This window comes from Scardinius erythrophthalmus (assembly GCF_964197995.2).
Source record: "Scardinius erythrophthalmus genome assembly, chromosome: 12".
Taxonomy (NCBI): Eukaryota; Metazoa; Chordata; class Actinopteri; order Cypriniformes; family Leuciscidae; genus Scardinius; species Scardinius erythrophthalmus.
Window position 1 is genome coordinate 1,899,769 of NC_138232.1, and position 23,016 is coordinate 1,922,784.

General features: G+C 38.4%; 2 protein-coding genes across 2 annotated transcripts; both read right to left on the minus strand.

Annotated features, from left to right (window-relative positions):
• Positions 1-2,328: 2,328 nt before the first annotated feature.
• On the minus strand, positions 2,329-12,028 carry stmn3 (stathmin-like 3; the record flags this gene model as incomplete). The annotated part of the gene is made up of 5 exons (XM_081380675.1): positions 11,972-12,028; positions 9,806-9,901; positions 8,788-8,969; positions 6,256-6,447; positions 2,329-2,388 (listed from the first exon to the last, which is right to left on the minus strand). The coding sequence occupies exons 1-5, from the start codon at positions 11,988-11,990 to the stop codon at positions 2,329-2,331; spliced, it is 549 nt and encodes a 182-aa protein (XP_081236801.1). The 5' UTR covers positions 11,991-12,028.
• Positions 12,029-13,354: 1,326 nt separating this feature from the next.
• Positions 13,355-21,079, minus strand: arfrp1 (ADP-ribosylation factor related protein 1). Its single transcript, XM_081380674.1, has 7 exons — positions 20,699-21,079; positions 20,270-20,357; positions 20,106-20,188; positions 19,903-19,984; positions 17,171-17,241; positions 16,979-17,079; positions 13,355-14,745 (listed from the first exon to the last, which is right to left on the minus strand). The coding sequence occupies exons 1-7, from the start codon at positions 20,789-20,791 to the stop codon at positions 14,658-14,660; spliced, it is 606 nt and encodes a 201-aa protein (XP_081236800.1). The 5' UTR covers positions 20,792-21,079; the 3' UTR covers positions 13,355-14,657.
• Between the last annotated feature and the right edge of the window lie 1,937 nt (positions 21,080-23,016).

Genomic DNA, 23,016 nt, shown 5'->3' on the forward strand with positions numbered 1-23,016 from the left:
TCTTATCAGCTGCTATACAAGTCCTAATGATTTAGAAACTACTGCGTCAGAAATTTCCATATACAAAACCTGATCATAAACCTGTCATGGACTACTGAAAAAAACACTAGAGAAACTTCACAGATACACAGGAGACACTAAATTGCTTACCATTTGTAAAAAATAATAACAGCAAATGCATGCTTGTATTATGTAAATGTAAAATGCAGGTCAAAGGATGTCAGAAATAAATGACACTTTTACCCGAAAGTGATAAACATCAACAAATAAGGTTAATCTCGGAAAGCTTGATGAGTTGCCATCATAGATAATAAGTTCGTTTTTAGTTTCCTTGTGTTGCAAAAATGACAAAGACTTCTCATTACGAACATGTTATGCTTTAATCGTATTTTAAATGGTTTTCATTAATCAGTTAGCAGCATATAGCTTAGACATTTCTCTTTCAGGTCAACAAATATCAGTGACCCTTGAAATGCACCTAAACTACCAACGTGAATGAATCATATCCTATAAAGTGCAGTGTAAATGTGGACACAGAGTCATGTTTTTTGGTTTTGTGAGATTCAGCCCTGCTAAATTACAGTTTAGACCAGAATAAATGACCAGATCATCCCATTCGCTGGTGACATAAGGTATGTTTGAACACTTTCAAGCTGGTTTAAGCTCATCTACTGGTCTACAATAAGCTTGTACACACCAATAATGGCAATGAAAAACAAGTTAATCTTGTAATTTAAGCTGGTCTAAGTTGTTTTTTTTCCCAGCAGGCAAATGAACTTCATGGCCAAAAGTATGTGGGCACCCCTTTCTAATAAATGTGTTTGGCTAGTCTAATAATTTTAAATCTTAAACATTCTGGAAATGTTCAATAGTTTTGGAGGATGCTTGTCTTGTTTTGCCTAGTAGCGCATGTTCCTGGATCAAGATCAGCCAATCAGATTTTAGGAATAGGTCAAATGATTTGTTTAGGGTTTGGCCAGAGTCCGTCTACGGAGAGCCTGCCCACTCCCTATTAAGTCCTATTGTACTGAATTTTGGTTGTAGTTCCACCAGAGTTCCACTGGGGGCGATCGCCCATGAGTGCAAAATGAATGGGAGTCTATGGAGCTAGACGGCTAAATTTGTCTCTAAATTTGAATGATGAGAAATCATTTGATTGTAGATTTTGCAAGTTCAACATGAGTTATAGGTCGAAAGTTGAATGAACGAGTACTTATGTCCTTTCGATTTCTTACAGGTTGAGTTGTTGTTGCCCATAACACACTAGCATTCTGCTAATGAACGCTGATTGGTCAGTGAAGGACTGATTACGACTAGAGATACTGCTTGATGGCATCGTGTGTGTGTGTGTGTGTGTGTGTGTGTGTGTGTGTGTATTTTCGGCGTGGTCTTTTAAAACAACAAAACGAAAACTCTTCTAGCCCGTGTGTTTCCCTGTGTCGGCTGTGTTGTCGATGCCTCGAGAGAAAAGAAAGTGCAGAGCGCGAAAGCACCAAAGTGACTGAAGGATTGCGTAAAGCAGTATCTCTGGTCGTACGATGTGTATGACGTCTGACATTTTAAAAGATTTTTTAAAGCAAATAAGTGACCCTAAAAAATCTAACACCCAGCAATGTGTAATTTCTTTGCATCTCCTTTCGAATACAACATTCAAATTACTAGACAAAAAATTATATCCTGAGAAAAGTGGATTTTGAGGGGTATAGCGCTATAGACCTCCATTCATTCTGCACTCGTCCTGTGAGCGCCCTCATGTGGAGCCAGAGTGGAACTGCAACCAGTTCAGAAGCCGGAAGTTTACTGAGAGTGGAACTTCTCCCCTTATTAGACATTGTCTGGTTTGGCTCAACAACATTCTCATCAGCTTATAATTTCACTCTGATTTGATTATTAATTTTTTAGTAAAGTTTGGGTTTAGGGATAGAGATATGACAGGACATGTTGGTACAGTGGCACGTCTTAGTTAGAAAAACACAAGGATCATCAAAAAATGTGGAAAAACTTGACTGGCTGCTCAAAGTCTAGCCCTGAATATCTTTGGGATGAACTCAAAACAATGACTCCAGGAAAGACGAACTTCATATTAATGCCCAGGGTTCTGAAATTAAACATTCAACAAGCACGTATATGTATGCAGGTTGGGTGCTCACGTACTTGTGTCCACGTGGTGTATGTGGGATGTTGTTATATGCTCAGACATTTATTGATAAGGAAAACTGATAAGGTGAGTCTGATTTGACCTCATAAGACAGTGTGGCCAAAGAATGACATTTCCTCCAAATGCCGTCATGACTGGATGTCTCGTGGCTCTGGCGTCAAAGATTGTCCTTAGCCAGAGAGTTCAGTGTGAAGTTCCTTATTCTTACGGACTTCTGCAGCATGAATCTCCTGACGAGAGAGAGAGAGAGCGTGATCAATGCTCTATAAATAAGAACTGTTTTGCAGTAACCAGGGAGGAAACTTATTTATTGACAGTACATTTATAAGCCTGTTACTCCAGAAAAACAACATGCAATAGGAAGTGTGGTAAAATTCAAGCCCATAGTTCATTCAGTTCGTTATTTCCTAAAAGTCAAGATAAAATTGTATTCCCAGCCCATTTTTTCTAGACTTTATTTTTCTGTTGGATCCAGGGGTTGACATTAAAGGGGTCATCGGATGCCAAGTTGGGATGATTCTTTAGGGTGTTCATGTAAAGTTTGTAACATGCTTTGGTTAAAATTCCTCAATGGTTGTGTAAAACAACACCCTTTACCTCCTCAAGCTTTGTTCACAGTGACCTGTTTCGGTGCATGTCTCTTTAAATGATAATGAGCAACTGCTCACCCAACCCCTCTCATCCATGGGGGGTGTCGAATGGCTGAGGGCAGAAATATGCTAATACGTGAAATATGCTAATACGGGACAGTCCGTCAGTGGTTGTGGGTGGAGCATGAGAAATATGACATCATAGTGCTCAGAAAATCCAAACGGCTTGATTATTGAGAGTGTTTAGGGTTTTTGAGGATTAAAAAAAAGGAGTGGATGTATTTTTTTCATTGTATGGTGGTTGTGTCCACACACTGCAAAGACACATTTATATGCAAACACCATATAAAAGTGAGTTTTGCATCCAACTGTTTTTGCTCACCAGCCACTGTGGCTAGTGGTTTTCTAACGTTAATTAGGTTTATTAGGTTAATTAACGGTTTTCTAACGATTTTCACTGGCCACAATTTTGACATCGATGCCATAGGGAAAAACTGCCATATAGATATTTCGGTAAAATTTTATTTTACAGTGTCCTTGTTACATATGTTACATGTACTTACCATAGTAATAACAGTAAATTATGCATAATTACATGAAACTAACCCTCAACCAAATCCTAATCCTATAGTAAGTACATGTAGTTGCTTAATATTACTCAGTACTTAAATGTATAATTACAGTGTAACAATGACAGCTTAAAATAAATTGTAACCGATATTTTTTATATTATCTCATAATTTGGCAGCTGGTATATTAGGCTGCCGTCACTTTTTTCCCCACAAACCCATTATACTGTTTAAAATAGCTAATATACACTCACCTAAAGGATTATTAGGAACACCATACTACTACTGTGTTTGACCCCCTTTCACCTTCAGAACTGCCTTAATTCTACGTGGCATTGATTCAACAAGGTGCTGAAAGCATTCTTTAGAAATGTTGGCCCATATTGATAGGATAGCATCTTGCAGTTGATGGAGATTTGTGGGATGCACATCCAGGGCACGAAGCTCCCGTTCCACCACATCCCAAAGATGCTCTATTGGGTTGAGATCTGGTGACTGTGGGGGCCATTTTAGTACAGTGAACTCATTGTCATGTTCAAGAAACCAATTTGAAATGATTCGAGCTTTGTGACATGGTGCATTATCCTGCTGGAAGTAGCCATCAGAGGATGGGTACATGGTGGTCATAAAGGGAGGGACATGGTCAGAAACAATGCTCAGGTAGGCCGTGGCATTTAAACGATGCCCAGTTGGCACTAAGGGGCCTAAAGTGTGCCAAGAAAACATCCCCCACACCATTACACCACCACCACCAGCCTGCACAGTGGTAACAAGGCATGATGGATCCATGTTCTCATTCTGTTTACGCCAAATTCTGACTCTACCATCTGAATGTCTCAACAGAAATCGAGACTCATCAGACCAGGCAACATTTTTCCAGTCTTCAACTGTCCAATTTTGGTGAGCTCGTGCAAACTGTAGCCTCTTTTTCCTATTTGTAGTGGAGATGAGTGGTACCCGGTGGGGTCTTCTGCTGTTGTAGCCCATCCGCCTCAAGGTTGTGCGTGTTGTGGCTTCACAAATGCTTCGCTGCATACCTCGGTTGTAACGAGTGGTTATTTCAGTCAAAGTTGCTCTTCTATCAGCTTGCATCAGTCGGCCCATTCTCCTCTGACCTCTAGCATCAACAAGGCATTTTCGCCCACAGGACTGCCGCATACTGGATGTTTTTCCCTTTTCACACCATTCTTTGTAAACCCTAGAAATGGTGCGTGAAAATCCCAGTAACTGAGCAGATTGTGAAATACTCAGACCGGCCCGTCTTACACCAACAACCATGCCACGCTCAAAATTGCTTAAATCACCTTTCTTTCCCATTCTGACATTCAGTTTGGAGTTCAGGAGATTGTTTTGACCAGGACCACACCCCTAAATGCATTGAAGAAACTGCCATGTGATTGGTTGATTAGATAATTGCATTAATGAGAAATTGAACAGGTGTTCCTAATAATCCTTTAGGTGAGTGTACTTCTCTTTATGTGCTGCATTTTGGGTGTGAGCACAAAATCTGCGGAATTGAGTAAATTATGCTCAATACGCGCAATCCTTGCCGAAACTCAAGCCCTGTAACGCCAACAATATTCATTCGGAGCAAATGAATCGAGTGAGTAAAGGGATGCGCAGCTGGTATTTTGTATCCTGCGAAAGAGTTTCAGATATTTCGATATGTATCAAAAAATCATTATTTCTGACAACACTAGATGCCTTTTTAAAGGGTTAGTTCACCCAAAAATGAAAATTCTGTCAGTAATTACTCACCCTCATGTTGTTCCAACCCCGTAAGACTTTCGTTCATCTTCGGAACACAAATTAAGATATTTTTGATGAAATCTGAGCCATGTCTCACTCCTCCATAGGCTGCTATGTGACCGAAACTTGCTGGCCCAGAAAAGTTATTAAAGAGATCGTTAATATAGTCCAAGTGACTCCAGTGGCTCAATCTTAAGTTTATAAAGCGACGAGAATACTTTTTGTGCGCAAAAACAAACAAAAATAATGACTTTATTCCACTATTCATTTCCTTCTCTCTGGGCCTCGTAGTGTTTTTGCGCTGCGCGTCTGTGTTGCACGTCATCACGCATCACACACATGACCGGCGTCGGCCAATAGTGAGCCTACGTGGTGACGTGTAACACAGACGCGCAGCGCAAAAACACTACGCGAACCAACTAGAGGTCCAGAGAGAAGGAAATGAATAGTGGAATAAAGTTGTTATTTTTGTTTGTTTTTGCGCACAAAAAGTATTCTCGTCGCTTGATAAACTTAAGATTGAGCCACTGGAGTTACTTGGACTATATTAACGATCTCTTTAATAACTTTTCTGGGCCAGCAAGTTTCGGTCACATAGCAGCCTATGGAGGAGTGAGACATGGCTCAGATTTCATCAAAAATATCTTAATTTGTGTTCCAAAGATGAACGAAGGTCTTACGCGGTTGGAACAACATGAGGGTGATTAATTACTGACAGAATTTTCATTTTTGGGTGAACTAACCCTTTAAAAGACTACAATTAAAAAATGTATATTATATAAAATTCAACCTGCCAAAGTGGCTAGTAGGGGTGACTGTGTTACACACCAATGCTCAAATTATTGCTAAGCCCTGGTTGCATCATAAAAAGGTTTTTTTTTCAAACAAAATGCCATTCCGGTAGATCAAACAATAGAGCATGGCGCTAGCAACGCCAATAATTGGTTCGATTCTCAGGGAATGCAGGAACTAACAAGATGTATACCTTGAATGCAATGTGAGTAACTTTGGATAAAAGTGTCTGCCAAATGTGTAAATGTAAAATAGATTGAGTTTGCATTGGATTTTATGGATCTACTCCCATCACAAAACACGGGACCTCCAGAGCATCTACACACATTTTCTATAGAATAACATACAGTAAGACCAGGAATATGGATTAAGACAGATGGACTAGTTCATGTCTCACCTTCTCTCTCAGACGCTGCTTGAGGGCGCTGAGACGGGCCATGCGGTTTTCTTTGATCAGCTCCATTTTGTGGTTGAGTTTCTCCTCGGTTATCTTGCTGTAGTTGTTGTTGACCTCCTGGGCCTTGTTGAGCACCTCCTTCTCGCGCTCCCGCTTCTCCGCCAACTGCTTCAGGACCTGCTTCTCTTGGGACTGCACAAAGAGGTGTAGAAAGAGTAGATGACACGGCTAATGTGAGACAGTGAGGAGAAGCTTCTCTGACATTTAAAAAGAGGCCAAATGTGGAACAAAGTCATGAAAACATCCCAGTAGCGATGGAGACGTACAAAAGAGCACTGTGTTGGTTATCAGATGTCAATACAAGGGTACTAACTGTTTTCCATTTTCATATCTATTCACTATAGAGAGTTTCCATGGATGTTAAGTTTCCAGGATACAAAAAATCTGTTCTAAGAACGTGTAGGTAATGTTCTCATTAAAGCCCTGTGGTGAAAGTCCAACTTTTAATGTTGTTTATGTGTCTATGTGGTGTTTTTAATCCGCTTTAAGACAAATCATGTGTAAAAAGTCGACAGCATTGCTGAGTATTTCCTCCTTAAAACTGCAGTGAACCAAAGACGCGCTTTGAAATCGCTGGTGTTTCTGACGTCACAAACTACCTTGTAACCAATCAGATCAACGTGTGATCGTCAACCAGTGGTCAGTGGATCTCTGAGCTGAGTGAGTGAGTGGAGGCGGGGCTCATTTGCATATTCATAGAACTGCGAATACTAAATGGGGTGGGGCAAGGGTGCCGAGTTACATTCAAGCTATTTTAAGGCATGAATAAATGTTTTTCCAAGGAAAAAACGTTTAAATATGTAATTTCTGTGATTAAAGATGAGTTTTAAGGGATAAAATGATTGACTACAGGGGGACTTTAAGTAAATGTTCTCCGAATGTTCTGTAGAGCGTTCGCTGATAGCTGGGATGTTTATCATTCAATCATAGATACCAATAAAGAAGTTTTATTTTTAGGCTTCGTCTTCATTAATCCGGATAGATTTTTGCTTCAAAACGCTGATACAGACAGAACAAGACGTGATCCGGTTATCATGCAATTCTTCTGGCAGGATCATTTTATTTAATAAAATATCTCGCATTCACTGAAGCGTCAGGTCGCTCTCTCACCATTATATGTCTGGTCTGAACGCAATTGCTCTCATGTTTAGCAAATGTGAGTGAATTTTCTGTCATCTTTGCAGGACTGTGATATGAAGAGTGTGTGAAGTAACATATTTTAGCAACAGTGTGAGAGTGCATAGCACATAACAGGCACAATACTGCTATAAACATGAATATCTATGGGTTCAATATGCGTCACATGACTAAACTTACATCATAGTTTTTAAATACCTTTGTTTTCACAGTCCAAACTACACTACAATGCGAAAACGGCGTTTACAAATGTATCCATTTTATAGAGCGTTTTCAAAAAGCTTAGTTTTCGTTGCTAAAAACGTCTCAGTGTGTACAAAAGGTCAAAACGGAGAGAAAAATATGCATTTTCAAACGAAAACGTATTAGTGTGGACAAGGCCTGAGAGTGTGAAGATTCTCAGTTACTCTTGTGCTCGTGCTTTTCATGAACGTGTCTCAATGGAAAAATGCATCTGCTAAATAATTCAATGTTATTCTAACCAGCTGGATGTGTTGCTCACGAAACATCCTGTTGATTAACTCTACTAGAACAAGTAAGTGTCCAAAAAACATGGTTCAATCTTGGTAGTGTAAACTTGCTGCATCCCGATTCGCTTACGATCCGTCCTAAATATTATTCGAAATCAGAATTAGTGCGTCCCAAATCATAGTATGTTGAAATGAGTATTACAAAGATACCCGGATGGTCTACTTTTTCCGGTTAGAATCTGAAGTGCAGATCCGTGCTAACGGCTAACATTGCCCACAACCATAGGGATACGATTAGAACTACAATTACGAATAAAAAGTAAAAAAAAAAAAAAAAAAAACTACAAACATGGCGGATGTGCGTGACCGGCGGTTAAGAGAAAGGGGGTTGAGTGTTTAAAAATAAGTAGCCTATCTAATGTCATCCACATTATATTTAATCTAAAACAGCATTGTGAACTTCTATAACGATGCGTTTGGTCATTAACTTTTATTAAATGGATCATTATGGAAACATGAGGAGAGTTCTCCCAATGAAAGACCAATGACTGGCAGATTAAAGTGTGATTTCTCTCACATTTTTCTCTGAAACGGTAGGAAATTTAATTTTATTGAATGTGGAAGATTTTAACTGTGACAAGATGATTGACAGGACAGTTTAAACTGTGACAGGATGCGTTCGTTAAAGACAATATTATGACGATGCATACTCTTCTGCTGCACACTCAAAAGTATGTACTTTTTCTTCTCAAAAACAGTGCGTACTTTTAGGGCGTAGTATACGTAGGCGAATTGGGACGCAGCATTTGTTTTATGTGCAGTGTTCCACGGAAAACTCCACAGATGAATAATGGCATGATCTTACCCTGCGTCTCTCCTCGGCCGCCTCCAGCCTCCTCTGCAGCTCCCCCAGCGAAGGCTCCTTCTTCTGGGCCGGCACCGCCAGGGTCAGGGGTCTCTCTGGAGGAGACGGGTCAGTCGGACTCCTCAGGATGACCTCAAACGCCTGGCCAGATGCTCGCTTATTCAGGGACTTCACCTCCATGTCTGCGGAGGGAAGATGAGGACAATGAATGTGTGATCATTCGGTCTTCGGGAAAACTTTTTTTTTTTTTTTACTGCATCGGAATGATACGAAACTTGGTAAAGTTGGTAAACTTGGTTTTGGCACTTGCTATGTGGACACAAAAAAATCATGGACATTATTCAAAAAGGTTAAATGGTCCTGTAAAAAATCATCACACTTGTGCTCCTCGCGGTCAAAAATTAGCGCATTGGAAATGAATGGGAGACGAATTTCACCTAGTGGAAGCGTTTGGTACTGCAGCCGAACTAAATCTTACTAAAAGCTCATTATTTGAGATATCAAGCTCAGATTTGGAACACAACTTGTTTAGATTTATAGCTTTGATTTTCTTGCCTCTTTAGAGTAAAACAGTTTTTTTTTGAAAATATAGATTTCATATCAAAATTGAATTTTTTTTGTTTTCATAACAATAAACGTAAAATTCTGTAACTTTTTTTAAGTTCACTTTTTAAAACATTTTTCATTTCATCAATAATTTGCAAAGTGTCGTCTTTAAAAAGAGATCAAACTTAAGTCTGAGTTTTAAAGCATTCAAGATTTATGACAGTTTAAGTTGGAAATGTAATTTTCAGGTCTATGCTCAAAACATGAATAAATGGATTAGAAATACAGCGTAAATATAATGTAGTACCATTAAATCCCCTAAAAATACAAAATATTAAATAAAAAACATCAAAATAAAATATAGTACATTCCTTTCATTGAAAAAAAAAAAAAAAACAGACACGCGAAGATCACCAGAGGGTTCAATATTCTTGTATTGAGGCCTCCAGTTATTGACTGTTGAAGCTCCCACCTTCAAACTGGCCGAAGGTGTTGGGATGAGGCTGGGAATACAAACAGGAGCAGATGAGAGACAACACCGACATCTCTCTCAGCTTCTCAGAGTAGGCTGCGAAAGAAAGAAAGAAAACGGTGATATATATGTGCATGTGGTGGGGAAAGAACAGACATCTTTGCCTCTACATACTACGATCCGAACACTAATTCTAACCTGAATAGAATTTAGGACAGCTGTATAGACATAATACATTTCTTTACATAAGAAATATTAACACTTCAATAAGGTTAAAGTCCCCCTGTGATTGAAAATCAATCTTTTAATGTTGTTTGTCTATGTGGTGTTTTTAATCTGCTTTAAGACAAACCATGTGTAAGTTCATAAGTCGACAGCATTGCTGAGTATTTCCTCCTTAAAACTGCAGTGAACCAAAGACAGTCTCAAAAACACGCTTTGAAATCGCTGGTGTTTCTGACGTCACAAACTACCTTGTAACCAATCAGATCAACGTGTGATCGTCAACCAGTGGATCTCTGAGCTGAGTGAGTGAGTGGAGGTGGGGCTCATTTGCATATTCATAGAACCGCGAATACTAAATGAGGAGAGGGTGTCGAGTTACATTCAAGATATTTTAAGGCAAGAAAAAAACGCTTAAATACATAATTTTGGTGATCAAAGGTGAGCTTTAAGGGATAAAATGATTGACTACAGGGGGACTTAAACTACATTAGTTAACATGAATTAAGAATGAACACATAGACCGCACCCTCAACCTGATTCATGCATTATTGATTTGTTCACCACAGCACATGTCAGCGAAATAATTCACCGTGTGTGAGCTTGTGTGAAGGTGAACTGTGTGTCAGGATGATCATTGTGTGACACAGATCCTCAACAAGACTTGATTTGATTCATGCATGCGAAAGGGGCAGAACCTAAATATATAATACATTTTATTTGTAATGCGCCTTTCTCAAACTGAAAGCAGTACAGCATGTGTAGAACAAAATAAATCAAACAAGGAGAAAAAAAACATAATATAAAAAATACACAGTGATAAATGAAAAGCTTGACTAAAAAGATGCATTTTAAGAAGTTTTTCTAAAACAACATTTCTAATAGATGCAGACTTAATGTTAGTGTTTATGACTATAGCGTTCAGGCGTGTGCATCCAAGCCGAGCGAGTGTGTGTGTGTGTGTGTGTGTGTTTATCACACATGAGCTCAAAAGAGAGGTGACTTTGTAAGAGAGCTGAGATAGCAAAGATAACTCAAATCCTGCTGCATCCGGCGGACATTAGAACGAGTCACATGATATACGGTGCCGTTATTTATATAACTATTTCACATCCAAAAACACAATCGCTGTGGTTGCATTGGCTTCTTTACAAGGTCTCATCAAAGACAACACAAGCTGATCAGACTATGTGTGACCCTGGACCACAAAACCAGTCTCGAGTCGCACGGGTTTATCTGTGGCAATAGCCAACAATACATTGTCTGAGTCAAAATTATCAATTTCTCTTTTATGCCAAAAAACATTAGGATATTAAGTAAAGATCATGAAGATACTTTGCAAATTTCCTTCCATTAATATATAAAATATATATTTTTGTGAGTGGATGCAGCACAATCCAGGACTCAATTTGGACAAATTTAAAAGCATTTTCTCAATATTTAGATTTTTTTAAGCCTCAGATTCCAGATTTACAAATAGTTATATCTCGGCCTATCCATCCTTATTCAGCTTTCAGATGATATATACAGTAAATCTCAATTAAATGGACCCTTATGACTGGTTTTGTAGTCCAGGGTCACATATAGTGGATGAATGATTCCCGTGTGTGTTTGAATGTGATCTAGACAGTCTCGTCTTCAACATTGCGACACATTTTGCTGCACTGCTGCTATCCTCCAAATGAACCCGCTTTTTATTGCGCAACATCTGCAGCGTTGAGCATCAGCACATCATAAGTCTTGTGATCCGTCTATTAATGATCTCTTAGATACTAGACTCCAATAGCATCATGCTTGGCAAAGGACATGTTCACTAATACCAATGTCATGCAAAACATCACTGGCAAAAACAACAGACGAGTCGATCCTATGGTGGAATCTCATGCAATCTCATGCAAAACTCTCTTTATAGTGTCTTTTCTGTGTTCTGGTTCTGGCTCTTACCTGAAACTGTGCTGTCCATTGTGCTGCCGGATGGATGCTGAGCGAGAGATGGAGGGAATGAAGCACTGAAGGAGTGACGCACAGCGATGCTCTGTATTATCAGGGGAGGAATGATGGATGAGAGGAGGAGGAGGAGGAGGAGGAGAGGACAAGAGATGAAGAGAGGAATAAAGAGACGGGAGAGAGAAATGGCGAAATGATGTCGCAGATGAAGCTGGAAGATTATCAGATCCAGAGATAAACTGAGAGAAAAAAGACAATAATAAAGTGATGTAGTGCTGTTGTCTTGGAAACAAGAGCTATTTTTAGTCATTTTGGTTGAGAAAAGTTCTTGCAACATTTGTTTGATTTGATATGGTGTTAATATTTGATATGCATCTAACATTTTATAATCTACACCGCAAAAAAAAGAAACATTTTTGAATCAAGACACATTTACTTGAGAAGCTTAGCAACTTTGCTTAGTTTCTTTGCGAGTTTGTGCTTAAAAGAAGAAAATGAGCCAATGATTCAGACAAAGTAAAATATAATTTTCTGATATCACTGTTTTAAGCATTAATTTGCTTAATTATGATACTTAATATCTTCAGTCATTTTGCTCCTCCTGTAAATGTGTCTTGGTTGAAGAACGTTTAGATATTTGCACTGGAAAACTAGACAAAAAATACAGTGTAAAATACCGTGTAATGCTGCATCTGGTAAATATTTTGAGATATTGTTGTGTTTTTAAGTGGACTACTGTTGGTCCAATCGATGAGGCACTAACAAAATCAATAACTCATCGACAAGACAGAAGATGGATTGGGTTCAGTCGACACTCGAGACGACATTTTATCCTTTCCAATCAGAGATTGATCTGAAACCGACACGTACGTGCATCAGACGGCTGCTTATTAATGCACAGGACCAAGCTTGTCATTTAAGATGGGAATAATAATAGAAGCACTGTTTCTTTTTGACAGTGTTAATGAGTTTTTTTTTTTAGATAACGCCCTAATAGCATTTTTTGTTATTACTATGATTTAACTTTTTTCACATGTTCCTATGCAAGTTATTACTAGCTCAAATGAAGCACTGTTTAGTGCAAGTCTGGTATTTATTTTTTTATCTGGCAAACATTTTGTAGAGAAAAAGCTATTTGCTAAAAATGTTAATCCAAGTTAAATTCTCTTAAATCAAGTCTTACAGTTTTGCTAAACTCTTGTATCATGTTGCAGGTCAATTTGACAAAATCACAATACAAAATTGAGTTGTTGGAGTTGTTGTTCGCAGGTCAATTTGACCTGCAATTTCATGGTTAATCAAAATTTAAAAACATTATGCAATTTTCTACTCTCTGATGGTATTTAAATGTAAATGTATGCATTTGATAGACACTCTTATCCAAAGAACATTTTAATCAGTTCAAGAATGTTCATTTCACTGGGAATCAAACACATGATTTTATTGTTGCATGATCTACTGTTTGAGCTTCAGACAAGCACACACAAATAAAACATAAAAAAAGAAATAAAAAAAGTTTATAATTTTCCTATTTTATTTTAAAACAAAGTTTAATTTTTTTGTAATGTGTGAAAAGTATTAATAAAAAAAAAATTCATAGTGTGATTTTTCGTGAATTGTATTGAATCGCATCATATTATCGTACCCAGAATTCGAACATAATACAAGGTTTTCCATTTAAATATTTCATATTTAAAACAAGACCAAAAAAAAAAAAACTTTATTTTTTTGCAGCGTAACCAAAAGTGCCAGCTGTATTATTCAAGATCCCTTCCAGATTCTCGGATGCGCTGTTACAGAAGTCTTCATACACAATTCATGCCCGAACCCTCAGCTGAAGGCTTGCGTGCGAAGCCCGGCTCGATTTAGCCAGCTGTCCTGAAACAACCGCACAAGGGAACAGCCGGATTCAAGGCAGTTCAGATCCCCGTTCTCAAGCGCTCATACGCACTCAATGAACTCTAAGACTAAGTGTGAGATATCTGAACATCTACATATGAACATCAGCACTAATGATGCTTACATCACTGATTAATCACATAACATCTGGGAATGTTGACAGATCAGGGGCTTTTACAGCATGTTAAACATCACACTGACTCTTTCACAGCGTCTGATTCATTAGAGAGGTGATGCACGCCGCTGTAATAACATTCATAGCATGAGCGGTGCTTATTGATTCACCGGTGCCTTCATGCAAAATGCATTCAGCTTAGACAGGAGAAAAATCAATAAAACCCAGTCCTGATGGAACAAGGCATCTCCTGGATTTGTAAGGGTTGGGAAAACATCCGTCGTGCAAATTAAACCGAGACACAAGTGCTTTGTTTTCCATCTCTGCTGTTTATTATAGAATTGGTTAGTAATTAGAACTAAGGTTTTGAGTCTTAAAAACAACGCCTCTTGAAATTCTATACTAGGAATGTCTTCATTATTTTAGTAACTATTAATAAAAAAAAAAAAAAGTTTGAGCTTAAAACAGAAATCAAGACTGAAGGTGTCAGTTCAGCATATAAATATCTACAGTGTCACAGCATAGATATCAAACTTAGGTCTGCAAGAGCATCAGCCAAATATAATATCATAACTTATGTCCTCAGAACAACTGCATCCTCTATGCATTTACAGAAATCCCTACACACACACACACACACACACACACACACGACACAGAGATGATGTTCTATGTGATGTCTTTTTGTCTGGGAGGGCGGTGAATGTTCCGGATCACACATTTGACCATCCATTCAATGCCGTCATTCACTCCCTGCCTGAAAAACACAAAACACACACACGGTTTAAACAACCAGCAAAACCAGTCGAGCGCAAGTTTAGAGCAAGAAGTAACAGTACAAAAATGATCAACAATCTTGACCTAGCATTACATGCCCTAACAAAACAACAAATAAGCATTTACTAAGTTGCAACAAATGCAAAACTGGCTCGACCTCAAGGAAACACAGCGATGTCATTATCACTGCAACAGGGGTCAATGTGTGTATTTAGATATACAAAATAATTATACACAGTAGCGGAGAGCCGGGACAGGTGAAACACATTTTTTTGATAAATGTTGCTTTATAAGATAAGGTTACGGAGAGATTTTCTATTTTTTTTTTGTGATCAACAACTCACATAAGTGTTCTCTTAGTATCATGATTTAAAGGGACACAAGGTAACTTTTTAACCTTAACTGAACAGCTTCGGAGTCAGTGGAATGGTTATATTACTTATTTCGGGTTGAATGGTGGTCGTTTCGCACCCCCCTGGTGCCCGAGAGCGGAAAAAACTCACTTGCAACTTTGGGACGCGGGTCGGTGTATCGCGTGATATCAGGTCTCGCGATGTAACGAATTGCTTGACGGCACTGCACACGTACACGCCCCTATTCAAGCACCGGCGGGCTAGCTATAAGCAAAGGGCAACGATAGATTGAGTTATGGCTGAGCCTGTAAAAAAGAAGCAGAAAGCTAGGAAATCTTTGTCGGAGGACCAACGAAAGAGGAAACGGGAGACTGACCGAGCAAGAAGTCAGACTCGAGTAAATATATCGGACCGGCTTTTTCAGAATGGTGAGAACTGAGAGAAACAGAAGCCTGCAAAACGGATGCTGATCCTGCTGTTGCACTTGTAAGTATCTTTGGAATAAACTGTGTTTAATATTTAAATTTCATATAATTGCGACCTCAGGATGTTTGCTATTGTCTGTAAAGGTTTTTATTATGATCGCTCTCTGTTAGGGGCTTACTAGTACGCTAGATACTATAACTTTGATGTTAGCATTGTCATAGCAAACACGTTTGATTTCTGTAGTTGTTTGGCAGTTCCTCTGTCGGTTTTATTTGTGTAACTTACACTTTTATTTTATGTCACTAAGTCAACACGTCTGATAGTAGGTAATATCAGACGCGCAATAAAGTTTGCCTCGTTCATATCGCTCGTTCCCGGTTAAAATACTAGTATGCATGACAACACAATAAATAAAAAAATCGCCATCAGTTGGAAAGAAAGTATTGCTTTACTTGCCTCGGTAGACATAACTGGTTTTGAAATAGCCGGTTCCTCTGCTCAGCTGGGTTGCTCGTGGCGAGGGACAACAGTTCGTTTTTACGACAGAGTGTTTGAAAGCATTATGCTACCAGACACTAGGGGGAGCTCGTAGAGAAAAAACACTCAGACTTGCATAATGCCCCTTTAAGTAAAATTTGACTTTGAACAGTAGTTGTGCTTTGTTTCAATTGCAACACAGGGATGGGACGGATGAAACATAACAGTTTAAACGGCAACTATTCATCTAATGCTCGTTTTTGTGAACAGTACCTGACAAGTACAAACATATTTTGCAATTTATTTAAATTTAAAGGTTCATATTAACCATTTTTGTTCTGTCGCCCAATAAACAATAGGCGATAAGCTTTTTAATAATCTTTCTAATGGGCTATTTTGAGGAAGACAGACAAATCCGTTTACAATTCATTTTCTTACATTTTTTCCTTGAGTCATACTGAGTGTTTGCTAGCCTGTTAAAATGAAGAAAACGAGGTCACCCAGAAGACGATAAATGAAATTTATTGAAGATTGGACAATTGATGATTATTAAAGAGATGACGTGTTGTGTAATTGAAAATGAATTTGCATTAAAAGAAACACAAGTTTAAGAACAGTATCTGAGTCTATGAACAGTATATGACCAGGTTTAACTGGCAGGACACTGACGTACATGACGTGAAATCTCAGTGTTTCAATCGTCCCGGCTCTCCCCTACACACACATTTATTATGTAAACACAAACTTTTATTTCGGATGTGATTAATCGATGCACAGCACTTTTAGTAATCTGATTATGTAACTCAAGTCCCATGTAATGCGTTTCCCCCAAAACTGCTTATAGGTCGTAAACAACACGGCTTTAGATGTTTCCTCAGTGTTTTGGGTCTCCACTAAGTGCACTTGCACACAGCAGGGTTTCCACACACACAACACTGAATAATGAAGGAGACGTACCCTGATAAAGCACAGCAGGGCTGCACCAGACAGTCTCTCTTCCCGATTTTGGGAGCGCAGTCGCTGAAAGCCGTCTTTATGTCGGGGACAGACATACAGTTCTGAGGAACACAAGGCAAAGCATTGAAGGAGCACAGCGCCACCTAGAGACGTGACCGTTCACACACATTTCTGTCAGAGCAGAGTTCATACCTCGACGTCTTGCTTGTTTGCCAGAACGAGGAGAGGAACTCCTTCCAGAACTTCACTGCTGATCATTTTCTCTGGTCGACGGGAACATGAAGTCAGTTCACATTAGACAACGGTTCAGTTAAACTTCTGGTATAAACTTCCCTAAAGTCAAGTCACCCTTATTTCTATAGGGCTTTACACAATAGAGAAACACAGAAATAAACAGGGAAATAACTAAAGGCAAACCATCAAATATGAGACAAAATCAACTATAAAGCAGAAACAGAAGACAATAGTGTCGATACTGCAAAAATATATTTATATGCGTAAAATGTTTGCAACGATTTCATTCTGTTTTCTTCATGTCACTTACAGTGTAAACCAAATTTTTTTTACTTGAAAACATAAATAATAATACAAATTATAATAAAATAGGTCTATATGATTTACTTTAATGTTATGTAAAAATGTATAATGTTTATTTATTTATATTATTGGTAACCCTTTACAATAAAGTTCCATTATTTAACATGAACTAATAATGAAAAATACTAAATCTTAGTTTATTTCAACACTTACTTACTAATATATTATTAATATCAAAAGTTGTATCTGTTAAACGGACCTTGAACGAACAATGAATGGTTGGATTTTTGTTATAATGTTAACAATGATTAATAAATACTGTAGTAATACATTTGTTATGCCTGGCTCACACTACAGGAGTTTTAGGCCGATTTATGCCCGATTTACCCCTCCCGAGAATCTGAGAAAAAATCTTGTCAAGTCAAGTCATCTTCATTTATATAGCGCTTTTAACAATGTAGATTGTCTCAAAGCAGCTTTACAGAGATAAGCGTATAATTTAAGGTAACAGAGATTGTTTCGGCTTTACAGCAGAGTTAAGTTATTTCCATCTAAAGTTAGTTTTAATTGATTTGGTTCCGTCGCAATGATCATTTGTTATTAAATTAGGGGCCGCTTGTCGAGGACCTCGATCGGTTCCGATGTTCGGCGCAGATTATCTGGTAATGTGAGGCGTTCACAGATCGAATCTTGCCCCTCCCGATCTGCTCTCACACAAATCGGGCTCGCCCCGATCATATCAAACATGTTTGATATTTATCGGGATGAGCAAGATTGTGATTACGTCAGTGCTGTCAAAAAGACAGCAGGGCTGTCGTGCTGAAGGAATTTCCCTTGAGATAATTTTAAATGACTCAACTCGATATGCGTTTTTATCTCCATTTATTTATTGCTAAATAAATAAGTATTACGCTGTGGTCAGCAGGCACAAACGTTACATGTTCAGTAATGAAACCGAAACTAAAAAGCGCGTTAAAAAGCGCGTGGATTTCAAAATCAATGCACGCATCACCGGATTTAAAAATGCACATCTAGCTTGTTGCACGCACACATATTATGCCGAAATAACGATAGTATATTATGTTAACATTATTAGCCTAATAATAATAAATCTTTAATTAATATTTGATTGAATGCTGAATGTTGTGCTTGGTCAATTTAATAAAACGAATAGGCTACTTTAATTGTGACAATAAAAATGATTGAATATTAAATATTAAGTGGACAATTTTTGCAATAGTATTTATTATATCTAGCACCCCCTCGTTAAAAAAATATCTCGTACCGCCCCTGGCCCACGTATTAAAAAAATGGTCAGGTTTAAATCGGGCTCGGGCTCATAATTACAGTTATGTTAATGTGTAGTGTTGTGTCGGGCCGGGCCGGGCTCGGACACAACGTGCATGGGCTCGGGTAGGGGTCGGGCTTGATTTTTTTGGGCCCGATCTAAGCTCTTAACTCAAAGTAGGTACCGGTAGGTTCAAAGTCTCTGTGCGTGTGTATGTGCGTGCATGCGTGTGTGTCTCATGGCAATGCATATCCCATATGTTTCCATGTTTTTACACTTCAGATCTGCTGCGTGAGATCACGTGAGACGCTTCCCCTGGCACGATAATCTTAATAACATTTTGTAGTGTGTGGTGCACCGCGATTTTCAAACCTTGTAGTGTGAGCATGTTTAAGATTTGGGGGAAGAAAATCTGCAAAGATTCTCCTTAAGTGTGTGCTTCAACCAGATTTCAAAATCGGTTAGGATTTTAAAACTCCTGTAGTGTGAGCCAGGCATTACAGTATTTATTAATCATTTTTAACATTATAACATAAAATCCAACCGTTCATTTTTCGTTCAAGGTCCATTAAATAATTTTAACAGATGCAACTTACTTATGATAACTAATTGGACCTTATTGTGAAGTGTAACCGGCATATATAATATAATAAAACATAATATAAGAAAACCCACAAGCTTTCATGCCATAGGATGACCTTTGAATATCTTTGTGTGCTTCATAACCATGTTTATATTCTTTATTCTTTACTCTCAGATTATGACTCTCCCTGTTTCTCTCCAACACACCCAAAAATTAAATAATAATGCAATATCTGATGGCATTTCTTCAAGCACTTAAAATTCCTTTATTTTGGACGGCAAAATATGACTGAAATTTAAATAATTGTGATTAGATCAGATAACCCACGATCAAACGATTAATCCACAATAATGACAGGCCTAAATCTGCGTCTGACTGCAGTTTCTGTGTTTGCGTACGATGAAACTATCTGAGCATCTCTTCTGCTGAAGGGAAACAGGTTTTGTGTGACGGCGATGTGAAAAATGCTGCTGATTGTTCAGGTTCTGATTGATTCCTCATTTGGGTAAAACTCACCGAAAGCCTCCTTCGACTCGCCCAAGCGCTCCTCATCGGTGGAGTCAATGACGTAGATCACGCCGTGAGATTCTGCATAGTACTGAAACAAGGCAAATATGACATTACAAACAGATTAGTTGTGCTCATGTCTTCTGAAGTGGATTTATATAATGCACTCTTCAACGACAGCATCAGGATCACACTTAGTGAACGTGTCTCACCTTGTCCCACAAAGACTGTAGTTCTTCTTGTCCTCCAAGATCCCAAAACATCAGGCGAGCTTTTCCCACATCAATGGTGCCGACTGAAACAGACAGGAAAAACGAGTAAAACTACAGCTATGTTTGTATTAGTTTTCTTCAGTTTTACAGGATGCTTTACTCACTGTTGAGGCCGACTGTAGTGGTGATCTTCGACAGGTTCATGCCCTTGTAGTTTTTACTGAATTTTGTTTTTGTTTGCTCCAGAAAGGTCTACAATATTCAAGAAAAGAACACAGATTTGTCTCAAAACTAATGAGCTGCCAACCTAAACTGCACTTTTGAGCATCATATTTATTCTATTAACTAAATAAGCTGCATACTAATACAGAAACAGTGTCAAAACCTAGTGTGCAACCTAGCTAGTGAGAATATTAGTTTACAGCAAGTCTAAAATTCTGAATTATGGGGCATTGTAGTCTTAAAATTTGATGAGCACCTTACCTAGACACCACTTTCCAAGTTGCCTACCTAGGCAAGGTTATTGTACATCATAAGCTTAAAATTTTACTCTAAAGAAAAACTGATTTTGTGGAACTGTTTACTAGTCTTACCGTTTTTCCTGCATTGTCCAGACCGAGGATCAGGACGCAGTACTCGTCCTTTTGGAACACATATTTGTACAGACCCGATAATAAAGTGTACATCCTCAATAACAGACTATTTACCAGCTCACATCACAAACACAGCTAGCTTAGCTTAGCTGCGGCGCTAAGTAAACAACGCAAACAGTCACGAGCTCTAGTGAAGATTACGATAGAGAACACGGTGTTTTTCTTCATATAAATGAAAATATGAATTCAGTGAATCAGATGTAATTCATGAGACTCTGGTTTGCTGTTTATGTCCATGTTGGCAGCGGTCAGTAATAAACGCTTCCTGGGAAGTTGTTGGCGAATTTTAGTGCATTGTGGGAAATGTAGTTCATCATCTGTTCGGTGGCAAAGACTAAAAGATCGTTTAACCACACTATTTATTTCACCAAAGTAATTATACTACACCAATAGCCTATATATATATATATATATATCCATGACATCCAAAAATAGCTTAACCTTCAGTTAAAACTCATGAATCGTGACCCTGGACCACAAAGCCAGTCACATGGGTCATTTGTTAAAATTGATATACATCATCTGAAAGCTGAATAAATAAGCTTTCCAATTGATGTAGGCAATGGTTTGTTAGGATATGTAAATATTTGGCTGATATACAACTATTGAAAATTTGGAATCTGACGGTGCAAAAAAAAAAAAAAAAAAAAAAAATCGAAACATTGAGAAAATCTCCTTTAAAGTTGTGCATTTATGTTCACGATTGTGTTGCATTCACTCACAAAAATAAACGTTTTATATATTTAAGGTAGGGAATTTACAAAATATCTTAATGGAACATGATCTTTACTTAATATCCTAATGATTTTTGCCATAAAAGAAAAAATCGATACAATAATGTATTGTTGGCTATATTCCCACAAATATGCCCGTGCTGCTTATGACTGGTTTTGTGATCCAGGGTCACAATTATAGTTGTCAGGTGTTTCATTTTATACAGAATATAATAAATCAATCATAAAATATGATTATGATACACTTTTAAACATATTAATAAAAGAAAAAGCCTAAACCTAAAATTACACACAGAAAGACATGACACAAGTGATGGTGTGACGCCCCCTTGTGGAGTTTGATTGTCATTGCACAGCCTGTGAATCCAAGTGGTTCCAGGTGACATGATCCAGCTCGTCGTGGGCAGACCTTGACCTTCAGCTTCAGCTCTGTGGATCTAATGGGTCGAGGGCTAAGTTATAGGGTTAAACATTCTAGATCCCATTATGCCTAAATTACATCCAGAGAGGAGGAGCAGGACTTCATGCTCCACACATGGCTCTGCTTTCTCTTCAAGAATCAGGTGTGGTTTCTTTCATCACCACCCCAGACAGCAACATCTGCCCAGCTACTGTAAAACGTGTTCAGTTCACTTACTTAAAAAAAGAAAAAAATTGAGTTAACCCGTTGCCTTAAAATTAAGTAAGTAAACTTAATGCTTAATTGAAAAAATTAAGTTATGTGAACTTGACAGTTCCACATTACTTAATTTTTTGATTAAGTATAACGTTTATTTACTTAATCATTTTAAAGCACAGGTTTCCTCAATTTTAAGTTTTAAGTTAAGTCAACTGATCACTTTTTACAGTGTATAGCATGACGCTGTAAAATGTCAGAGGAGCTTCACACTCTCCTCGATCTGTTTTACACTGAAAACTTCCAAAAGCACTTTCTTTTCAGCTCAGCTTCTCCCTCGACACATCAATCCATTAAAACCACGTCCATGAAGAATGAAGAGTTTCTTCATAGACTAGTGAAGGTCATGCATGATTCTCACCGGCTTTCATTTTGCTTTATCAGTTGCATTGCAAGAAATAGACATTTCTGTGGCAGAATCATCTCTTTCATTTGAGTTCAAACCTCTCGACTCGGAGTTCAAGCACACATTAAACATCATTCCCTGGAGGAAAGGGACTGGCTCTCTCTGAGACACTCAGCATCCATTCAGTGCATCTGTGGCTTGACCTCCAGAACCTTCCGGCAATATCCCACATCAGGAGTCTTTATCAATGCCACACTCTCTCACACACACACACACACACACACACACACACACACACACACACACGCACGCACGCACGCACGCACGCGCGCGCACGCACACACACACACACACACACACACACACACACACACACACACACACACTCTCTCTCTCTCTCTCTCTCTCTCTGTGTAAGTGCATGAGTGTGCAATATTTATGATGCATATTTTAAGAGGCTACTAATGGAAGAACTACATCAGGCCTCCACACTTTACACATT

Coding starts and splice junctions, on each gene's coding strand:
- arfrp1 (XM_081380674.1), bottom strand. CDS start 20,791: ATGTACACTTTATTATCGGGTCTGTACAAATATGTGTTCCAAAAGGAC. Junction 20,358..20,698: donor TGGACAATGCAGGAAAAACG/GTAAGACTAGTA, acceptor TGAATATTGTAG/ACCTTTCTGGAGCAAACAAA. Junction 17,242..19,902: donor CGAGTCGAAGGAGGCTTTCG/GTGAGTTTTACC, acceptor CCCGTCGACCAG/AGAAAATGATCAGCAGTGAA.